Source organism: Urocampus carinirostris, chromosome 3, assembly GCF_059441175.1.
Source record: "Urocampus carinirostris isolate Australia breed hairy pipefish chromosome 3, RoL_Ucar_1.0, whole genome shotgun sequence".
NCBI lineage: Eukaryota > Metazoa > Chordata > Actinopteri > Syngnathiformes > Syngnathidae > Urocampus > Urocampus carinirostris.
This window is the reverse complement of record NC_142351.1, coordinates 38,543,198-38,565,533: the sequence shown is the minus strand read 5'-3', so window position 1 is coordinate 38,565,533 and position 22,336 is coordinate 38,543,198. Positions and strand designations below refer to the sequence as shown.

Genomic DNA, 22,336 nt, shown 5'->3' with positions numbered 1-22,336 from the left:
AAATGGATATACAATCTCAAGAGATGAATCATAATAAGAACACAAAACAGACATGTACTGTACAACTCATAGTTAAGGCAGACAATTGGGAGCTTGATGCTGGAGGCATATGACTCAAGCTCCCATGTCTGTCTTTTTAATGCACAGTTCAGGACACAGTAATGAATAATGGTCCTGCTACCCATGGGGCGGGACTCCCTCTAGCACACAGGTGTCAAACAGGCGGCCCCCCTGCCAGATCAGGCCCACTAAGGGTTTGAATCCGGCCCGCGAGACAACACTCAGAGAAGCGCAAGAGAAAAACAAGCTGTAGGTTGAAATATGTCAACTTGATGTTGCCAAAGCCAGGTGTCTCTCACAAAGACACTGTACTTGTATTTATCTCTCTCTCTCTCTCTCTCTCCTTTTCCCTCCCTCTTTCGCTTATTTCTTTATCTCTTTTTCTTTCTCTTTAATCTACTAGTCCGGCCCCCGACAGAATGTTTGTTCTATCGTGTGGCCCCCAAGTTAAAATGACTTTGACACCCCTGCTCTAGCAAGTCGGAAGATACTTTTTATGAAGGACTACAAACATGAGCACTAATGAAAATTATTGCTAAATTAGAAATCCTTATTTTATATTATGATGAAAATAGTGGTGATAATGATGATGATCAAATGACTGTGCGTTCACAGAACCTATGTAAATATGTATATTCATGAGGTATTTGTTACAAGTAATGTTAAAATGGCTTTTTTTAAAGTTGTATTTATTCGTAGATAAGATGGTCGTAGGTTTCGTAATGAAACTCAGCTTTGTGTGAAGCACGCTGATGAATAATAAAGACAGACGTCCTCTCAGGTTAACACGTCATGTCCAGCGGACAGGTGTCAGCTCAGCTTTGTCCCCACACTCCAGCAAGTCGTCTCCATATTAAGCAGACAGTTGAAGCCCGAGGTCCGCATCTCGTCATCCGGGCCAAAGTTGTTTGGGCCTCCCCGCTCGCCGTCTTCCCATCCGCCAACCGGGGAGTGACCCCCGGCGCCTCTGCCAGCCCGGCCGCCGCTCTTCCCGTCATGCAACGGGGCCGCTCCCACGAGCCCGGCCGCGCTCCCTGCCATCTGCCGTGATTTATAGAAAAGGCCCGATGATTTATGGGCCAGTCATCTCACAATCAAGTCCTTCTCTTTCATTTGTGCGACCCGCCGACCTCGCCGCCACTCGCTGCCAGGCCGGCGAGCGCCGCGCTAATCACGCACGCTGAGGGCTTTTTGAACAAGCCAGGGAGTGGGCTGCAAATACACCCTTTAATCTACGGGTGACTAACTATTTGGAGTCAGGAGGTTGGGTCACTGGGTTAAGAAAATTGGCCAATTGTTTTCTAGTTTTTTTATTATTTCCATTGTCGTTTTTTTGTAGTACTGTATATCTGTAGTAATAATTCAGTAGAAGTGTGTTTGTAATATTTCTTTTGTAGTATTTTTGTCGTAATCTTTCTGCATTAGTATTTTCGTAGTATTTCTGTCGTAATATTTCTGCGGTAGTATGTTTGTATTCTTTCTGTCATAATATTTATGTAGTTGTATTTTTTGTAATACTTTTCTCGTAATGTTTCGGTAGAAGTATTTTTGTTGTACTTCTGTTGTAATGTTTCTCTAGAAGTATTTTTGTTGTACCGGTATGTCAGTTATAATATTTTTGTAGTCATATTTTTGTGATACAGTATTGCTCAAATGTTTTTTTTAAGTATTTCTATAGTAGTATTTCTGTTCGTAGGCGCTACGGCGGCTGCGTGGTTAGAGCGCAGACCCGCAGTGCAGAGGTCCAGGGTTCCCCGTGCGGAGTTTGCATGTTGAATTTCTGTTGTGTTTTTTTTAGTATTTTTGTATAACATTTCTTGTTCTCCATAGTAGTATTTTTGTTTTCCCATCGTAGTATTTCTTTAGTATGTTTGTTATATTTATGTAATTGTGTTTTTTGTGGTAATCTCTCTGCATTAGTACTTTTGTAGTATGTCTGTCGTAACATTTCTGTAGTAGTATGTTTGTATTACTTCTGTCGTAATATTACTGTAGTTGCATTTTTTGTAGTACTTTTGTCGTAATGTTTCTGTAGAAGTATTTTTGTTGTACCGATATTTCAGTTGTAATATTTTTGTAGTCATATTTTTGTGGTATAGTATTACTCAAGTGGTATTTTTGTAGTATTTCTATATTAGTATTTCTGCAGTAGGTGGTACAGCAGCTGCGTGGTTAGAGTGCAGACCCGCAGCGCAAAGGTCCAGGGTTTCCCGTGCGGAGTTTTCATGTTGAATGTCTGTTGTCTTTTTGTAGTATTTCTGTTGAAGTATTTTTGAAGTATTTCCATAGTCGTATTTTTGTATTATATTAGTAGTTTCCCGTAATAGTATTTTTGTAGTATTTTCTCTAGTATTTGTTTTTCTATAGTAATATTACTTTAATGTGTATGCAATATTTTTGTAGTTGTATTTTTAGTAGTATTTCTTTCGCAATCTTTCTGTAGTCGTATTTTTTGAGTATTTATGTCGTAATATTTCTATAATAGTACTTTTGCGGTATTTATGTTGTAATAATTTTGTAGTAGTATTTTTGTATTATAGTATTTCCATAGTAGTATTTCTTTATTATTTTTGTAAAGAATAAAAGCAAATTAATAATCTACGTCCTTGTTTTTAGGCACTCAATTTGATACTTAGTTTTGCATTATCTTTTTAGTATTTTTGTTGTAAACACAAAAGGACAATCAGGACAAAGCTTGCACAGAAAAAAAATTATCAGCTGTACTTTATTTAGTTTGTATATATATTTCTATTATTAATATATTTTGACCTTTTTCGTTTGGAAGGTCGAATGAAAAAGCTTGATGGGCCGCATGTTGACCGCAGGTCATAGTTTGCCTACCATTGCTTTAATCAAATGAATTCTCCAACAGGCAGTGAATGCTGATAAAAAAAATTAAAAAAAACACACTCAGGATGTATCCTGCGTGCAAGCAGGCCTACAGACAACAAGAAAACGCACCAGAAAGGCTCAGGTGTCTTCAAGGAGGGCCCTGATGAAGGAGCCTGGATAACAACATTTCAACTCAACTCACCATTATAGGGGGACACAAGTGAGGTGGAGCATATCCTGACTGATGGAGGTTGAGTGATGTACTCTTGAGCTTGCCCCAGTCCCACAGAGCACATATAGAAAAACATACATTTTAAGAACAATTGTATTTGATATAAGGGCCACCACATGTACTCAAGAAATCATGAGTAGAAAATCAAAATGATAATGAAACAAAAAAGAAGATTGTATGGAAAGGGAGGGGTAAAAAATGAATAAATACACTGCAAATAGAAAGAGGTAGAAACTTGCAAAGAAATAAAAAATGTCACCATTACATAAAAAAGGACGAGAGTAAAAAGAAGGAATGTGGGGGGAAAAAAATGAGAAAAAGAAAGGGTTCATGGAGTAAAGACTGGGGAAAGAATAAAGGATCCAAAAAATGGAAAAGGAACGAAGGAAGACACATTGAAAAGTAGAGGAGGAAAGAAATTGAAATGATTGAAAGTGAAAGAAAGAAAAGAAAAAAAGGGAAACATAAAGCAGGGGATGGAAGGGGAAGTAAAATAATAAATGGAAGAAAAGGTAAATAACGAAAGACATATGAAAGAGCAAATAAAAAGATAATGTAAGTTACAAAGAAAGACATAGAAACAGTGGGAAAGAGAGAATCAGTGGGTTGGGGTTAGAGTTGAAAGAAACAAGTCAAGTCATGTTCATTTGTATAGCCCTTAATCAAAAAGAGTCTCAAAGGGCTGCACGGAACGAAAGGCAGCAAAAGGAGACGGGATGAGTGAAATTTAAAAACAAATGAAGAGAGAGAATGAAAATAGGGGTGGGTGGAGGGACAGGAAAAGGATAGTGGGGTTGAATAAAGAAAAGGTGAGATAAAAAAAGGAACACAGAGAAAAGGGATATAATAGAATGAGATTGAAATAAACAAGTAATGAGAAAGAAAGTGAGAGGGACGGACATAATATAGGTATTTTGAAGGACAGGAAAGAAGGACAGGAAGAAAGAGATAGAAAGATATGAAAGGGAGGGAGAAACAAATAATGAGAAAGAGAATGAGATAGGAAAAAAGGAAAGGGAAGAAGAAGGGAGGGACTGGGAAATAATGAAGGAATTTAATTCATAAATTTAATAAGGAACAAAGGAGGAAAGGGTATTAGAGAAAATGGACCAATGTTAAGAGAGGAAAACAAACAATCCAGATTGAGAGAATGGAAGAAACAAAAAATGAGAAAGGAAGAAAGTGAGAGAGACATGAAGAAAAGAAAAGGGAGAAAGGGGGTAGGGATAGAAGTGGCGGCAAGGAAAAAAGAAAAGAGAAAGAAAGAAAGCGAGGGAAAAAATAGAGGGAAAAGGGGAGGGAGGGAAGGCAGAAAAAGAATAAAAGGGAGCCAAAAAGGGCATTAAACAATAGAGCAAAAAAATGATAAGAGTAAGATAAAGATAAGTTAAACAGAGAGAAAATAAAACTAAGAACAAATATAGATTTGTCGTAGTACCAGAACAAAGTTGTACTTTAATAACTTGACAACATGGCGTCAACACAGCTAAAAAAAAAAAAAAAAAAAAAAAAACAAGGAAAAACGTTGAATCCGGCCCGCGAGACAACTCGCGTGTGACAAATTTCCCATTCAATCTAAAACCGTTCGTTCCAAACGAGCTCAGAGCGCCATCTGCTGGCAAAAACCCGTCAACGGCCCAAATAATTTAACAGGGTTCGTCTTCCTTTTTTCATGGCCAAATTCAAGCACTTTTTAAGACTATTAAAGACAATTATATAGGTACCATTAAAAGAAATCCGACGTGAACACTATTTTACAGAGCCCAAAATAGTTGCAAATTACATATGCAATGCTTAATTTCGCATGTGTATTTATTAAGACATAAGATATTTAGATCTTGAGTAAATCGGGAAATTTATATGGATCTGAACAATACATGTGTAAATATCTCATCTCATCTCATCTCATTAGCCGTACCGCTTATCCTCAGTAGGGTCGCGGGGGGGCTGGAGCCCATCCCAGCAATCATCGGGCAGTGGGCAGGGGACACCCTGAACTGGTTGCCAGCCAATCGCAGGGCACACAGGGACAGACAACTCATTCGCTCATTCACACCTAGGGACAATTTGGACCGGCCAATTCACCTGAAATGCAAATCTCTCCTTATATAGGGGTTGGGGAAAAATGATATGAAGTTTATATTTTCTGTTGCAGTTCTTCCCATCACAATTTAGCACAGGGAAACACTACCTTCATTTTTAGCACGGCTCATAATAAATGTCTATAATCGACACATAGTCCTTGCACTTATACATATTTCATAGTGCACAGTTAGAGTGTACCATGTACCTGTTTTCTTGGATGCGACCCGTAGGTACAAAGAAACCAACTGCCGTTAATCACGAGAGAAGAAATGCAATGGCAAAGCGATGCCACCAAAGAGCAGTGTCTGCGTCATTTTCAAGCAGACTTGTTGAGAAACATGACAACAATTTCATGCATTTTCAAGCAGTTTACCAATTCAAGCACTTTTCAATCCTTGAAAATACAACATTAGAATTCAAGCTTTTAGAAGGATTTCAAGCACCCGTCAGAGCTTTGGATTAAAAACACAGCAAAGGCAAGTGTGACATTAATTTTTATTTCAGTCTGACTTGTAAGGTATCATAAATACTTGCGGTCGTAATCTGTGTATATAAATATTGCGTGACAGGGTAGACGCATGCGTGTCGTGGATTTTAGAGCCTCGGACTTTGTGAAAACAAGATACATTCTATAGAAGCGAGAAAAAAAAGGTGTGACATTATTATTCAACTAAAGGCACACACACAAAGTTACAGTGAAAAACATTCAAGAGTCCCACTTTTGACAAGGCCATGGAAAATCGGGACGACAGGAAGGACACCTCAATGTGGGACAATGACGGGAAGAACATCTGAGCGGCAGATTGGTACAATTCTCTCAGGCTAAAATGTGAAAAAGTTTGAGGATTTCACTTTTTACGACTTAAAATAATAAGAATTATTTGTGTTGATTGGAATGGCAGGGCATGAAGACTACAATGTCCTTCACAGGCTGGTTCAAGGTCCTCCAGAATACAGATTTGGATTGGAATTGAGACAAAACTTGAGGAGTATAAAATGATTTGCGGGTTTGTCCGAGGTCATTGGAAATATCAGCTCTGATTGGAACAACAGCACAAGACACGAGGACTACAATGTCCTTCATAAGGTGGTTCAAAGTCATTCAGCTTCAATTGGAATAACAAGATTTGAACAAGGCGAGTAAACTACAATGTTAGGCTAGTTCATGGTCAGCAGAAATATCACATATGATTGGAGTAATAGGACAGGACATGAGGACTGCAACGTCCTTCGTAGGCTAGTTCAAAGTCATTCGAACCATCTCAGATTTGAATTGCATGATTTAAACAGGGCATGAAGACTACAATGTCTTCACAGGCTGCTTCAAGGTCATTCAAAATATCAGATTTGATTGGAATTACATGATTTGAACAAGACATGAGGACTGCAATGCCATTTGTATGCTGGTTTAAGGTTTTTAGAAACATCAGTTTTGATTGGTACAACAGGACAGGGCATGAGGACTACAATGTCCTTGGCAGGCTGGTTCAAGGTTATTAGAAATACGAGTTCTGATTGGAGTTACAGGGCTTGGCAGGGCATGAGGACTACAATGTCCTTTAGGAGCTGGTTCAAGGTCCTCCAAAGTACTGGATTTAATTGGGATTCCAGGACTTGACAGGGCATGAGGACTACAGTGTCCTTTGCAGGCTAGTTCACAGTCATTCTAAATATAAGCTTAAATGGGAATCATGGGATTTTGGCCAAAGCATTGGGACTACAATGTCTTTAATGCTGGTTTAGGGTCATTCGGAATATCATCTTAGATGGGAATCACAGGATTTGAACAAAGCATGAGGACAACAATGACACTCGCAGGTTGATTTAAGGACATTCAAAATATTAGCGATTATCCCTATTGGCCTTCCATTAAAACCATTTCAAGTCATCCTAGTTTAGTTGTTTCAGGGAATTGTAGAGACAGTTTAAGGATGGCACACTTGTTTTCAAGTCATAACTTGATTGTAATACAAACAAATGTATATATAGAAATGGAAGGATACGCAAATTTCTCACCGGAGAATCCAGAAGACGTTCAAGTGCTTAATTTAAACAAAAAAAGTTTGCCTTTTGGATTTTGTTCTGACATGACGCTTTCCACCTGTGATTAAACGTCAACAAAAAGAAACAAAGACATGGCGTTTTGAAAAGCAGGTTAGTAGGAAGAGATGTCGGAAGAGCTGCTGCTGGTGCTGGTGGACGTTTGGGCCCTCTGGATGTACAAGTTGAGCAACTTCATCTGCGGTAGGAAGGAACAATTGCCCCCCAAAAAATAGATGAAGTTTAGATATATTATTTTGTTATATGAACAAAAAAAGTGAGCTAGAAATCGAGGCCGGTGCATTCTAATTTAGCAGATTTTTCCCGAGTGTTTCGAGCTGGAGACATTTCTTTATTATCAGCACCACTTATCCACAGCAGGGTCACGGGGTTGTTGGAGCCCATCCCAGCCATCTTGGGCAGTGGGACACCCTGAACCAGTAGCCAGCCAGTCGCAGGGCACACAGAGACAGATAACTCACCCGCTTACTCACAAATAGGGACAATTTGGACCGGCCAATCAACCTGACATGCATGTTTTAGGAACGTGGGACGAAACCGGAGTGCCCGGAGGAAACCCACACCGGGAGAACATGCAAACTTTGCACAAAAAGGCTGGCAGCTGGATTTGAACAAGCCTTCAGAACTGTTCTGCGGACTCGATAACTATTTAGCTGCCGTGCCGCCCGGAATTCAACATTATTGATTAAAATTAATAATTAATCATAAATATTAAAAACAGTATTATAGGTGTACTTGTATATCAGTACACATACTCAAAGATTTTTTTCTTTTGATCCTTCTTGCCCTTCCTTTTTATTTTTGTTTTTTTTCCTTTTCTCACATATTCTGCTTCTTTTTTAATTTTCCATCCCTGTCATAATTATTTAATTATTTCTATTTCTTGTTCTCTCAATTTTTTTTCTCTTTTTCTCTTCCTTAAAAGACGCTTTTTTTCCAATTAGTCACAGAGCGTGTAGTGTTTCTCCCCACAATCGTGCAGATATGTTTCCAAGTACTTCACAAGCCATTGATCTTGAGAAATTAATTTTCAAAGCGGACGTTTGACCTTATCTCCCCCTGAGCTGTGACATCACCGGAAGACAACATGAAGCAAAAGAAACGCCTCTCATTGAAAAACAGACAGTGACTTTAGTATTCAGCGAATAAATAGCGCACATTTTAGCTTGAAGTAATTGGAACTTTGCTTACCGTGTTACCGGGGGACTTCTGATTGTTTTGCCCGAGGCTTTGATCATCTTAAGCTGATAAGTCTACCTGCCGGCTCGTACAGCGTGCATTCCTTTTTTGCCTTTGCCTCCTCATTGATATGCGATTGTGACTTAACCTTCCTTGTTTTTCGTCGCGTGTTTTGCAGTTAATATACTATTGTCAAAAGAGCTCCCAGTTAGTGTGTCCCAAAAGCTTCCGGTTTTGTTTGGTCTAGGTTTGCCGTTAGCAGTCGGCTAGCTGGCTTGTCTGCCGTGCTCAATGATTTTTTTTCTGCCGGCTGTGTTCATGTGTGTCTCTGATAGTTTTTGTAGTTGGCTCATGTTATCCTTGCTGCTTTATTGGATGTTTTCGGTCAGCCAGCCACCCGTTCTTCAGCTGATCAGTCCCGGTTAGCCCTTTTTTTAGCAGCTGGCTAACCTGCTGTGTCCCAGCTGGTTTGGCTTTTTTAGATCTCTGTGTTGTTTTTTTTTTCCAGTTCACTCCATTTTGGCTGCTCCCTATTTGTTGTACCAATGCTGCACCCACTTGCGACACAATGCCTGGGCATTCTCCACGAAAACTACCAAAACCTGGCTTAAAACACTCAAAACCTTTTCGACTACTTAACATGTGAAACCAGTAGGGTGACTGGCTTGCTAGGGTGCTGGATTGCTTCACATGATGTTAGAGCTCAGAATTTCAAAGACACAACACAGAATGTCTTCAAAATTATCTCGGAAAATAATTGGGAATATACCCATGACATAACTTTATATATATATATATATATATATATATATATATAAATTTGGGACAATTGCAGGTTGGTGGCGCTCATCCCTCTCCGGTCTTGAATTGGGGACCTTTCCTCTCATCTCTCATCTCAGTGTTAGGCAAATATATATATATATATATATATATATATATATTTATATATATATATATATATGCAGCACGGCGGCGCAGTGGTTAGCGCATGTGCGGCACAGTTCATGTCTTGGGAACCTCCTGCGTGGGTTCAAATCCACCTCCAGACTTCCTGTGCAGAGTTTGTATGTTCTCCCAGTGCTTGTGTGGGTTTCCTCCGGGCACTCTGGTTTCCTCCCACATTCCAAAAACATGCATTTCAGGTGAATTGGTCGGTCCAAATTGTCCCTAGGTGTAAATGAGCGAGTGAGTTGTCTGTCCCCGTGTGCCCTGCGATTGGCTGGCAACTAGTTCAGAGTGTCCCCTGCCCACTGCCCAATGATTGCTGGGATGGGCTCCAGCACCCCTGCGACCCTACTGAGGATAAGCGGTGTAGCTAATGGGATGAGATGAGATATATATATATATATATATATATATATATATATATACAGTGGGACCTCGGTTATCGCGGTTAATGGGGACCAAAACCACCCGTGATATGTGAAAATCCGCGAAGTAGCGGAGCACCTTAATAAAATTTAAAATAAATTAAAAAAAATTTATTTTTTTTTAATTATTATTTTTTAGACCCGGTTAATGGGGATCAAGACCACCCGGAAAAAGTGAAAATCTGCGAAGTAGTGACGCCCTTTAAAAAAAAAAAAAAACAATTGAACCCACGCAGGAGGTTCCCAAGACCTCAGAAATGTGCCGCAAACGTGCTAACCACCGCGCTGCCGTGCTGCCCGGCCTCAGCGCCGAGCCCCCGACCTACCCGGCGAGTCCGGTCGCCGAGGCGAAGGCCATCGCGGCCTGAGCGGGAGACGCCGGCTTGTCGCGGTGTCATGCGTATCGCGCCCAAGAGTACCCGCGCCGGGTTAGGGGCTCGCTCGCGGGAGCGACCGAACGGCACTCGCCGTTTTTTTGTTTTTTTTTTTGTTTTTGTTTTTTAGACACAGTTAATAGGGACCAAAACCACCCGCTAAAAGTGAAAATCTGCGATATAGCAACGCCCCTTCAAAAAAAAATTTTTTTTTTTTTTTTTTAAACTATTACAGGCCGCGAAGCTCTAAAGCCGCGAACGTCAAAGCGCGAAGTAGCGAGGTCCCACTGTATATATATATATATATATATATATATATATATATATATATATATGTATATATATATATATATATATAAAATGCAAAAAACATGTTATATTATTTACTCTCATAATGCATGTTTTAGAATTTGCGTATCCCTTTAACATTGTACTTTGTCTTTGCTTCTCTTAATCCCCTTAATCCTCTTATTTTCTTTCTGTCTTTCTTGCTTTTATTTATTTATTTGTATTTTTTTTGTCATTATTCCTTTTATCTTTTCATTTATTTCTCTTTCTCTAATTCTTTTTCTTCATCTCAATGTCTCTATATATTTCTTTTTGATCTTTCTTACTTCCCTTGTTTTTTCTCAATTATTCTCATTCTTTCTCTCTTTCTCATCTCTTTAACTCTCTCATTTTCTTAAATGAAATGAAATGAAATGATCTGCATTTATATAGCGCTTTTCAAGTCAATGACTTCCCAAAGCGCTTTACATTGTGCTTCACATTTCCCAATAGCGGCCGTGATCTGTGCAGCCATGTAAGGCGCTAACCTGCTTATTGGGGGTATTGGGGGGTTCAGTGTCTTACCCAAGGACACTTCGACATGTAACACGGACAAGCTGGGATTCGAACTGGGATCCCTTAATTCTAAAACGATCACTCTACCTCCTGAGCTACTGCCGCCCCGCATTTTCTTAATCTCTTTCATTATTTTTCTAATTCCTTTATTTATTTATTTTTTATTATCTATTGAATTATTTCTTTAATTCCTTTTTATGTCTTCCTGTTTCCTTGTTCCGTTTTATTTTTTCTTTCTCATATCTTTCATTCTCTTTGTGTATATTCTTTCTCTCGTTCCTTCCTTTTCTCATTCTCGCTTTCAATCTCCAAATCTTTCTTTTAATTCCCTATTTATTCCTCTTTCCTTCATCATTTTGATTTCTCTTTGGCTCAATTTCATTATTTCTCTATCTCATTTTTTCTCATTCTATCCATATGCATTTCTTTACATTTATATTTTCCTCTATTTGTCTTATTCCTTCTTGATTTCTCTATCAATTATCTCTTTATTGTCTTTCTCACTATGTTTTAAATTCTCTTTCACCCTTTCTCTCTCAGTCCCCTTCTTAATTTCACGCTCTCCTCATCGCTTTCATGTCCGGCGCCCCGTCCAAGCCTTTTCGATTGGGAACAGCCACAAACAACAACTTCTGCTTCCCTTTCGCAATGGTTGACTTGTTGAATCCATGATGAATTAATTGGAGTCCTACCTTGCTCCCTGTGAGCTGAGACAGGAAGGGCTTGAGTTCCTCTCCAATCACAGCGTAAATGGCCACCAGACAGAAGACGCTGGCCTTCCTCACCCTGCTTTCAGTGTCGTCGTAGCCCTACGTTGGCCGGACGATAAATTCAAACGTGCAGCACAGTGAAAACTGACTGCAAACTCTCGCCTCACCTGCAGTAATCCTGGAATGATGTCTTGGAGCAGCGGATGAAGGGGCTCCTTGGCCACGCGTTCAATGGCCTTCGTCTGCATCTTGATGGCGGCCAAGTTAATGGGAAAGTCGGCCGTCTGCACGATGGGGCACAACACCTTGATGCACTGCTCGGGGTGGATGGAGCCTGCCAGCGTTGACGCCGCCTCTTCCGCTGCGCGCACCACCTTCAACACACATTTGCATTGGTTAGACAGAAAAAAACATGTCTGCCTTCGCACAACGCTCACCTCTTTATGTGAATCTTTGTGAGCTTCCAGCGTCTTCATGATGGTGAGTTCGGTGTAGTTCTTAAAGAGACTCGGTTGATTTCTCAGGATCTCCTTCAACACTCTCAAAGCCAGCGCCCGGATCATGTACTGCAAATAAGAGTCCAATGTTTCTAATGTACGAACAATGTTGCTTGAATTTTAAGAAATAGCTTCTGTTTAAAGAGATCATTATATTTATTCTAGGTCATCATATTTACATGATTAAATGTGTCTAGTCTCGTTTCGTTTCGATACATCAGATTACACTTTCAGAAACTAAGTTTATTCCAAACTTTGAAAAAACACATATTATATGTGCTGGGGACAAAGCCCTGGTTAGGTATATCAAAAAAAGAGAAGCGTAAAAAAAAAAACTTGAGTTGGAGCAAGTTAAACTAAAAATTATGTGAAGCAGGCGGGAAACTATTCAGAAAATGTATTCAAAATAATTAAATAGTTTGTTTTACTGTGTACGGCCTTCAAAAAGATAATGATACATTTTTTCTGTTACATTGTCTTTACAAAGACAGTCTTTATATTGAAAAAAGAATTGATTATATATATATTTTTTTGTTGTTGTATTTGTATTTTACATCCTTGTTTTTTTTTTTTGTAAAGTCAAAGATGGATGCTCACTTTCAGACAAATGCTCATTTTCTTCCAACAGACTTCTTTTTTCCCCATCATGTGCTCATTTTTTTCAATTGATGCAATTTTGTTCAGCAAAATGCAAATTTTCTCACGCATATGTTTATTTTTATAATTCAATGTCTGGCACGGCAGAGTGGAACAACATGGCAACATGTAAGACAACTTTGCAGTCAGCCGGCACAGCTATCTACCCTGACACTCAGTAAAGTAACTACATACATTCTCTGCAGCAGATGTCGCCGCTGTAAAGAAATTAAGACAGTTTTTTTTCCCCGGACCAATACCAGATGTAAGTTGGATGTTTCCAGTACTTTTAAGACTAAGTAATTACTCAAGTAACTCAGTTACTTTTTCATGTTAACTGTAGCACCAGGTACAAGTGGATCTCTATTAGGGATGGGCTTAGTCTTAGTTTATTTGTGCGCATTTTTTGTTTTGATTCTTACGTCTTTGTCTCCCAGCATCTCCAGGAGGAGTAACAACATGGTCTTGAAGTGGTCGTCCCAAACCACAAGTGCATCCTCCCGTGCCACTTTCAGCAACTCCAGCAAGGTGATGCGCTGCTCCTCAGTGCCCGCAAGGTCATGAGACAGCTCCTTAAGCAGCTCCCCTACCAGGTGCTCGGTCACTCCTGCAGGAAACGGTGGCATTTAGCGTTGTCTGTATGACACTCGGGCCGTAAGCTGGCTAGCTGTGAGCTCATTTGGTGGTCCTAGAATTTAGTTGCTCTCCACAAAAAGGAATTCTTACGTTTAGGGGAGGTCTATACCCTTCAAATTTTAGGAGAGAGGCAAATATTTAAAAGATAGTACAACTTCAATTATAGTTCAATGAAAAATAGTGCAGTGACATTTTTCCAAAACAAGAGTAGAGAAATAAAAATCAAACATGCATTTATCGATACAAAAGGCAAGAATATAGATATATAAAAATATTTTAAAAATGGACCCCAAATTCTGAATTACATTTTTGGGTGTTTTATGAGAAAAAAATATATCTGTCGTTTTGGAAATTATAAACAATTTTAATGACCGCAATGTTAATGGTTATTCTAAAAGATTGTTACGTTGCACTTTCCACATTAAAGGTACTTGTCTGAAAAAAAATCTACATTTTTTGTGTATTTTTTGTTAACCGTGGGCAGTAGATATTTGAATGTAAAAGCTATGTGTAGATAACAGTGAAGCAAAACAAAAGCAGAAAAATATCGAACCAAACAAGTAACGGCTGGGCTTATATAAAAGCTTTGCTTCAGCCGCTCTCATAATTTTTATAAGCCGCATGCATTTGTTTTGCGCAGTGTTGAGCAAGATTTTCATCGTTCTTGCTCGAATGCAATACATATATCATCATCAAAATGACCCATTTCTCCTGGTATTTTACAAAAATAACAAAATTAAATATATGTGCAATGCTGAGCCAAATTGGGTTACATATTTGACCCACCATTTTTGGGGGGGTCTTCTGAATATGACATTGTGTAATCTTTATTTTTCAATTGTTTTATTTTGTATACTTACTATAAATGAAAACATTTTTTTAAATATGCACAACCTAATTACACCTTTGGCACGAGAGGAGTTAAACTTTGCGTCCCCACACAGGATATACTGTTTACAAGCCCACATTGAATTAGCTTTTTCTTAAAGGGTATGTTGAGAATAATATCTCACCTTCAGCTTCAGAATGGTAGAAGCCTGATTCCCCCTTATTCATACCGTATAGTACAGTATCCCGGGGGTCTAATGTCTCATTATCTCATCTCATCTCATTAGCTACACCACTTATCCTCAGTAGGGTCGCGGGGGTGCTGGAGCCCATCCCAGCAATCATCGGGCAGTGGGCAGGGGACACCCTGAACTGGTTGCCAGCCAATCGCAGGGCACACGGGGACAGACAACTCACTCGCTCATTCACACCTAGGGACAATTTGGACCGGCCAATTCACCTGAAATGCATGTTTTTGGAATGTGGGAGGAAACCGGAGTGCCCGGAGGAAACCCACGCAAGCACTGGGAGAACATACAAACTCCGCACAAGAAGTCTGGAGCTGGATTTGAACCCACAATGTAATCATTATCAAACATGAGCTATGTACATAGAAAATAATCACAGTTTGGGGAAAATAAAGTCCAAGTCTCAGAATTTTTTAAGACGGACCGTTTTGCCTAGAGTCTTTGACGTCATAGTTGTGCGGGTTGTATTCTCGTAAACGCTGCAAGGTGGACGAGCGTGCCGAAGGAGTGTTTAGTGACGAAGTCTTGTTGTCGAGTGCCGTCCGTCCGGTCTCCATCACCAAATCGCCGTATGGCCGAAGGTCCAAGTGTGAGGGTGCGCCACCGTGTTCAACCTCCAAGAGACAATTAAGTATTAAGGAGAGTTTTCAATACAGTAGAAACCACGGTACGACAGGTTAATCCCCTGGTCAAGTGGATGCAGCGGGTGCATGAGCAGACCTGGGCAATCCGGTCCGGGGAAAATGTAGTAAAGAGGGGCCAAGAAAACAGCTTATCCAGAAAAGGTCTTAAGGCGGTGTTGCCGTATCCCATGGATGTGTACAGACTAATCACTGAATGCGTTGCTCCGCTTACCGTGGTGTCCCGTGTTCCGTCTCTCTTGAGCAGCTCAGTCGTATCTTCTTGGCTGCGGTAACTGAAGTTCTGGATGGCCTCGGTGACGCCACGCAGGGAGCTGTAGATCTCCTCGGAGTTTAGGTTCTCGCTGTCGCACTCTGGCATGCTGCTACAAGGTTGAGACATTTCAATAGATGGTAAATTGAGAGATTCAAACAGGTGAGCAGCATAGACAACCATGTGATATCTTGAGGGTCTTATTTTGTTCTGTGCTCCTCTCTCCTTCTTTTAGTTTCCCTGCAGGTAGTGTGTGGCTGGGTGTATGACCGGCTGCTGATGCTGTGACGAGACACACCAGCCTCTCATCAGCTTGTCAAATTAGTATGTAAGCTTGGCTAACACAGTAGCGCTCCGCTGGTGAATTCTGTCCAGAACGATCCGCCTGGTGTGACCCTGCCTTCTTGGTTCTACCTCCAGTACCTGCTCCAGCGCAGTAAATAAACTCTGTAAACCGCTTTTGTCTCATGTCGATGCATTTGGGGACCAGTCATTTAGAAAAACAAGAGATCATGAGGCATCTTCTTTTAATGGCAGAGTTTTTTTCAACATTCTGGTGGAGTTTATGAATTAATTCATTCTTATGCCTTTGGGCCAATCAATCTGCGATGCTTCCAGAAAGTATATAGTTGCTCTGTGATATAAATGAAAAGCAATAAAACACGTTCACGTTGGAAAGTAGGGAAAATGCCATAAAGAGGGACACAGTGAAGTGAAAACGTCGTAAAGCACCATTGCTGTATCTCTGGGTCTACTGTATTTGGAATATTATTGTGGGAATGCTGGAAGCTATCCCACTTCTGTTCTTTTTATTCTTTATTGTGGGAATGCTGGAAGCATTGTTCTTCTTCAGATATCAAACATTTTACTCAAGAATGCAGATCACACCCAAACAAGATTTGCACGGCAGGAATTAAATTTAGGATATTTATATCTATTTGTGGAAGTCAAACAATTGTACCTCGGAGAAAGCCCCCCATGGGAGTAGGAGGTGGGAGATGTCAACGGGCTGCTGCGGCTGCTGGACTGACGCGGAGTCGTTCGACCTGCTGAGCTGCTTGGAGACTGTACAACACGTCCATCTCGAAAATGTTAAAAATGCAATCCAGTGTGTGCATGGGGTGTATGTTTTATTATGCTCTACCATGCTGATGCCACTGGTGCTTCTCAGGTGGTTGTGCAACAATTTTGTCGTCCCATCTTGAAAGGTTTTGGGCAAAGCTCCGAGTAACATGGTGAACTCGGGTGTGTTGAGCTCAAAGAGCGCGATAAGCACCTCCTGAGCCGCCTGGATGGATGCAAATAGGGTTGTTTAGAAAATTATGTCCATCCAATCTACAGGTCAATCATGGGAAGATAATTTAGTGCTTTGTATTTGTTGGGACATACCTCTTATCTAGTGGTCAAATGCAGTATGTCATCTAGCTTTTTTTTAGCTTCCCAACGACTAAGCTATCTAATAGTTTAGTTCCCCAGCACTTCAAATTCTTTTTTTGTCACGTCAGGAAATTGTATAGGGCTAGGACAGTTATAAGCATGTAAAGAGGCTTGGTTTTGTCCTACATGTCAATTGGCAACATAATGTCACCCTGCAATAATTCCACACCCAATTCAACTAACATAACATCAAGAACAAAAATATTAAACTAAAAAATAGATCAGAAACTGAAAAAAAATTCAAAAGTGGACAAAAAAAATGGAACCTGAAAAAAAAGATTTGAAACTGAAAAATATAAATATTAGAAAAAAATGAAAATGAGTGCTTAGTCAATCAAAATTGTATTTTAACTGAAAACATTTTTACACAATAACTTTCATTTCTAATTCAGTAATTTTTTTGACAAAATTCTAGATAAAGGGTAACCAACATACCTGGTAGCCCCACTCTAAGAACAACTGAGAAGCCCATGGAATGGTTCTGAAAAAAGCTCATCAGTAAGGTTTATTGTGATTTTCTAGGAAATTTGAGTTCTAACTGTCATGATGTTTGAGCGTGTTTTAACCCTTCTTCTAATGATTATACCCTTGAAATAACACTAAATAAAATCATAGTAAGGATATAGCTATGACATAATAGGTTTTTTTAGGAATGAGTATCAAAAGGGTAGCTCTTTACGCTAATCAGTAACAAAAAAGTACCCTTTCAGCTTTAACAAGGTTGGTAACTCCTGTTTCTAGATTACGAAACACATTTTCAGTTTAAGGTTACGTTTTCAAGTTCAAAACTGTCAACACCAACCAAAGTTTTCAGTCTGATTCTACCTGCTTGCACTTCTCCTCCAGGTTGCCCTCCCCAGGCAGAGAGGCCGCGGTGCCTGCTCGAACTGACAAATCCTCCCAGTTATGGAGGCTCTGGGAGTTTGGTGAAATCAACAAATGCTGATTGTGGGAAAGATGAAGATGTGACAAAAAAAGGAAAATCATAAAACCTGACAAGAACTCAAATGAATATGGAGGATGGAGAAGTGGCGGCAATGACATTGAAAAGAGCCTACCTTCCGGACATCAGAGCTTTTTGGTTCTGTGGTCCACGTGATGATGCGCGAGACGGCCAAGCGCGTCTCGCTGGTGTTGATGAAGCCAGCAGGGTCCATCCGTCGGGCAAGCGCCGCGATGTAGCGCAGGATGGCCACCTTTACCTTCAGGTTGGGCGTCTGAGTCTGGTCCACGATGAAGCGCATCAGAATATTGAACTGTTGCTCATACGGGAAACATTCACTGGGGATAAAAGGAGGATTTGATCCAACAATGTTGATTATATCATTGCAAAATTACTAAGGATGCACCAAACTTAGAATTTGGGGCCGAAACTGAAAAATGTGTAACGCTTGGCCGAAACAGTGAATGAGCAATGAAATGAAAAGAAAACTATAGAGTAGGAGTTGGGACTAATGCATGACAAAGAAACACATTGCTAGAACGCAATTACTTTTACCAGTAACGAGTACTGTAACACCATCCATGAAATGTTCTAACTCAATTGTCATTACAACAGGGTGCGTTACTCCACTACATTTTAAAAGCGGTTCGTGGATCAAAACATCCTCAAATTGCCGTTTCTCCTTCGCTCACCCCTTCAATCCGACAACACTGCTCAAGAAGGGTAGCTATGTTCATATTTACAACCAAATACAGTTGCAGTGGCACCATCAAGCACGGTACGAGAATGCTAAATTTGTACTCGTGGGGATATTCTCCCTACCGTATATACTTGCATCATAGCCCTATTAACAACTATAAAAGAAAATCCTGAAATCAAGGGGTCAGTTTATAAGCACAAATTGTGTTCTGTCACCAGTACCAAATGGTAGGCAGCTCGTGGGGAGGGGGCAGGACTTATAAGGAAACAAAAAATCAATGGGGCAAACGTAAGCACAGAATTTATGGTAAACGTGTGCTGAATTTTAGTCTTTTTATTTTGCAATACATCATGCCAGGAGAAAAAAAGAAAACGTTTTGGACAGTACCCACAAATGTAGAAGGAAAGTGGTTTGAGGCCCAGAGACAAAATTGATGTGGAGTGTCTCGGCCAACTGCAAGCTCTCAGGACTGCACAAACCAATACAAATGAAGGGTTCACCACTTCCACAGGTTGGTGTACACGTTTTGTTTAGTTAATTTTATTATGTGGATGATTAAAAGCAATTTAGGGGGTCAGCTTCTATGCTAGTATATACAATAGTTTGCAACTAGTTACTTTCAGAGTAATGCGCTACTTTTGGGTTGTAGTAGTCTGGAAGGTAACGTAAAATATTTCTTCAAATGAAGTAACCAAAAGCTATAACTAATTATAACTAGATTTTCCAGTAACGCGCCTAACACTGCCCACAACATACATAGCTTGGGGCAAGCTAATTGACTTCAGGAACAAACAAATTGAATGTCACACATAGTACAGATTACAACAATTAAGGGGGTGTGGTAGTAGACAAAAGAAAAAATCAGTAACAAAGTGAAAAACAATAATAAGTTATATTTCACTTGCACATCACTAACCAATCGACTTTAGGAACGAACTTATTGAATGTCACACACAAAATACATGTTTACTAATTAAAACAGCTCAACTGTAGTAAGTGAGCTCAGTAGTCTTAGCATGTAGACAATAGTTTGCAACTAGTTACTTATCCAAAATACAGCTATTTAAAAAAAAAAAAAAATGTCTTGTTGGTAAAAGCTTGGTAGAGCTATTGTTTTTACCTCCAACTCCTTCCTTTCCTTGTTCAAATAAAAAAATCTGCCGCAACGTGCGCAAACTCCCTAAAAAAAATGCCAGGTTTACAAAGCTCGCCTCAGTATAGACGTCGTGTCATCATGACATCGGTTTTCTCAACAAACTTTTTTGTTTTTATTTTTTCTTTCTGTTCTAAATGCTGATGCACTTTAGGTCATTTTCAGCAAAGAAAAAATATCTGCGAGAATTCGGTGCATCCCTAAAACAAAGTGACCATTCCACACCAGGTGACGTCCAGTGCCTTTTGAACTTTGGCCTGGACAGAGCCCAGGAGGTCGGCACCCATTTTTTTCAGCAGCTGGGTGAGCAGGACGAAGAGCCAGTCAGAAAGGTCTTCCCGGTGGAGGACTATGAAGTCCACCAGAGTCTCCAAAAACATACTGAAGACCTAAAAGGAAAACATGAATTTTTTTTTCACACAAAAAAGATCCCAACCGCTCGAAAATATGACACTTACTCTCTGGTGTTGGTTAAGAGTCCACACGGGTCAAGGAGTCATGCAATGTAATAGTGTTTTTTATCAGTTAGTTGCAAGAAAACAATCAAGTGATGCTGAAATTTATTGATTGCGCGTTACCTTGCTGTGAGGATCTGCAAACATCCTGGTGAAGATTTCGCAGAGTCTTTTCAGTTCCACACGACTGAGACACAAATCCCCCAACAACTTTAATACATTGTGAAATAATCAAGAATGTGCATTTTGGTCATATAAATATCACTAACAATGCACGATGAAAACCCGCAAAGTACCAAAACTGCAAACCGCAATACAGCATAGGATTAATAGTTATATTTTCACCTTGGTTTTATTCATGCATGTGAGCACCCTAATACACCCGAATAGACCACAGATGAGTTCTGAAAATAGCATACAATATATGTAAACCACTCAGGGCCCTTATGCGAGGCAGATGTTTTAGTGGTGAACTGAGCCATTTCTTATTCGTACTTCTAATTACAACCTAATGATAAAATAAGAAAATGGCAACAACATAGTAATGATATTTTCTTTTAGAAATGCATATTAAATAGATAGCCCTTTTTGCTATTTAGTGACAAAAAGTAGCTCTCAGCCTCAAGAAGGTCGGTGACCCCTAATATGCAAGTATACAGGGTTGGGTAGGGTTACTTTAACTTGATTACTTTCGATTACTTTTGGATTACTCCAATACAAAATATGCTAATAAAAGACACAAGAAACTAAATATGAATAAAATTACTAAATTTTGAGCAGGCTTGGGGAGTAACGGAATACATGGAACGGCAAAAATGATGTTGGCAAGCTGTTTGGATTTATTTTCATTATGTTTCTGTCGCATTTTGTTAAATTTGCCGGAGATCAAAGAGATCAAAGCCAGGAGAGAAAGCTTACCACGTGTTGTGAGTCATAATTTTATTCATATTTAGTTTCTTTTGTCTTTTATTATCATATTTGGTATTGGAGTAATCCAAAAGTAATTGAAAGTTATCAAGTTAAAGTAACCCTACCCAACCCTGCAAGTATATATGATATAAATACAGTTTTCAAACAACTGCAGTTTACAATACGATGTGGCTTTTTCTATTTTTTTTTCTCACAAGGCAGATGGTTGCTAGAGTGTCGGCGGTGCCTTTAGACGCTCGCCGAGCCCTACCCGCTTATCTCTTCAACTACTGTGCCCATTAGGGCCCTGCATTGAAATGGCAGTGCACCATAAATGGTCGAGCGGTGCGTCACACGGCGGGTGATGAGGCAATGTGATTTCTGCCAACTGCTATGAATGTCAAAGTGAAGAAATTCCATTAAGTGTGGGTAAACAGCTGGAGTAACTGACTCCCTTCGGTAACCAAATGCCTCGTCATCTAATTAGTTATACGCATAAATGAATGAACGAGATTTTCACTGTTCCTATGGAGTATCTTGGCAGAATCAGCAGGGAAATGTCTAGCACAGAAAAGTAATATATTGTGCTGCAATTGAGACACTTGCTTGTTGTAAAGTTAGCTATTTTTAGTTGTGTATTTTTCAGACTCCCATGCTATGAAATTAACCTGTTTTTATATTCCTAATATACAAGTAATCATCACACACACACATAGTCACATTTCAAAGATCAGTCTAAGTAATCATCACACACAGTCACGTTACAAAGATCAGTCTATTTCTATTATTTGTAATACGTTTTCAGTCTAATTTCATTGTAATGTGATATGACACTCATGTGTGACTCCATTTCCACTTTATGTGCGACTTCTCAATAAATCACGTCTACTGACCGGATGTAGGCAGTTCGGCCCGGTTAGCTTGGCAAGATGGCGACCGGGCTGTCCTCTCTACATTTACGGAGTAGATTAAAAATCAATAAGTGCTTTTATCTGAATAATTCCGCCAGCAACAAGTTTATATCTTTATAAACTCTGACATTTTTGGTGCCGATGACCCGGATTGTGTTTTTTTGGGTTGATTTTCGCGGATTGCAGACAAACACATAAACTCTGACACTTGTTGACTGTCTGCAGCAGTCAATCTTTATGAACTAGCACAGCAGTCCATATTAATAAAAATTGTAATTAACATAAACGCAGGAGTGTGACAAAAACATTCTCAAATTAAAACTCAATGTACTGTACAGACTAG

General features: G+C 39.7%; 1 protein-coding gene across 1 annotated transcript in view; it reads right to left on the bottom strand.

The window, feature by feature from the left end:
* Window positions 1-5,685: 5,685 nt before the first annotated feature.
* The window catches only part of LOC148369635 (CLIP-associating protein 1-A-like), a 43,243-nt gene continuing 26,592 nt past the window's right edge, over window positions 5,686-22,336 (bottom strand). The window contains exons 27-39 of the mRNA XM_088331742.1: window positions 20,297-20,360; window positions 19,944-20,107; window positions 17,981-18,203; window positions 17,748-17,864; window positions 16,630-16,773; window positions 16,447-16,550; window positions 15,447-15,597; window positions 15,016-15,205; window positions 13,302-13,486; window positions 12,184-12,312; window positions 11,914-12,120; window positions 11,729-11,845; window positions 5,686-7,448 (exon numbers count right to left, since the gene is read on the bottom strand). Of these exons, the coding sequence (XP_088187868.1) occupies window positions 7,365-7,448; window positions 11,729-11,845; window positions 11,914-12,120; window positions 12,184-12,312; window positions 13,302-13,486; window positions 15,016-15,205; window positions 15,447-15,597; window positions 16,447-16,550; window positions 16,630-16,773; window positions 17,748-17,864; window positions 17,981-18,203; window positions 19,944-20,107; window positions 20,297-20,360 (1,879 nt within the window). The 3' untranslated portion in view covers window positions 5,686-7,364. The remainder of the gene's footprint in view (window positions 7,449-11,728; window positions 11,846-11,913; window positions 12,121-12,183; window positions 12,313-13,301; window positions 13,487-15,015; window positions 15,206-15,446; window positions 15,598-16,446; window positions 16,551-16,629; window positions 16,774-17,747; window positions 17,865-17,980; window positions 18,204-19,943; window positions 20,108-20,296; window positions 20,361-22,336) is intronic.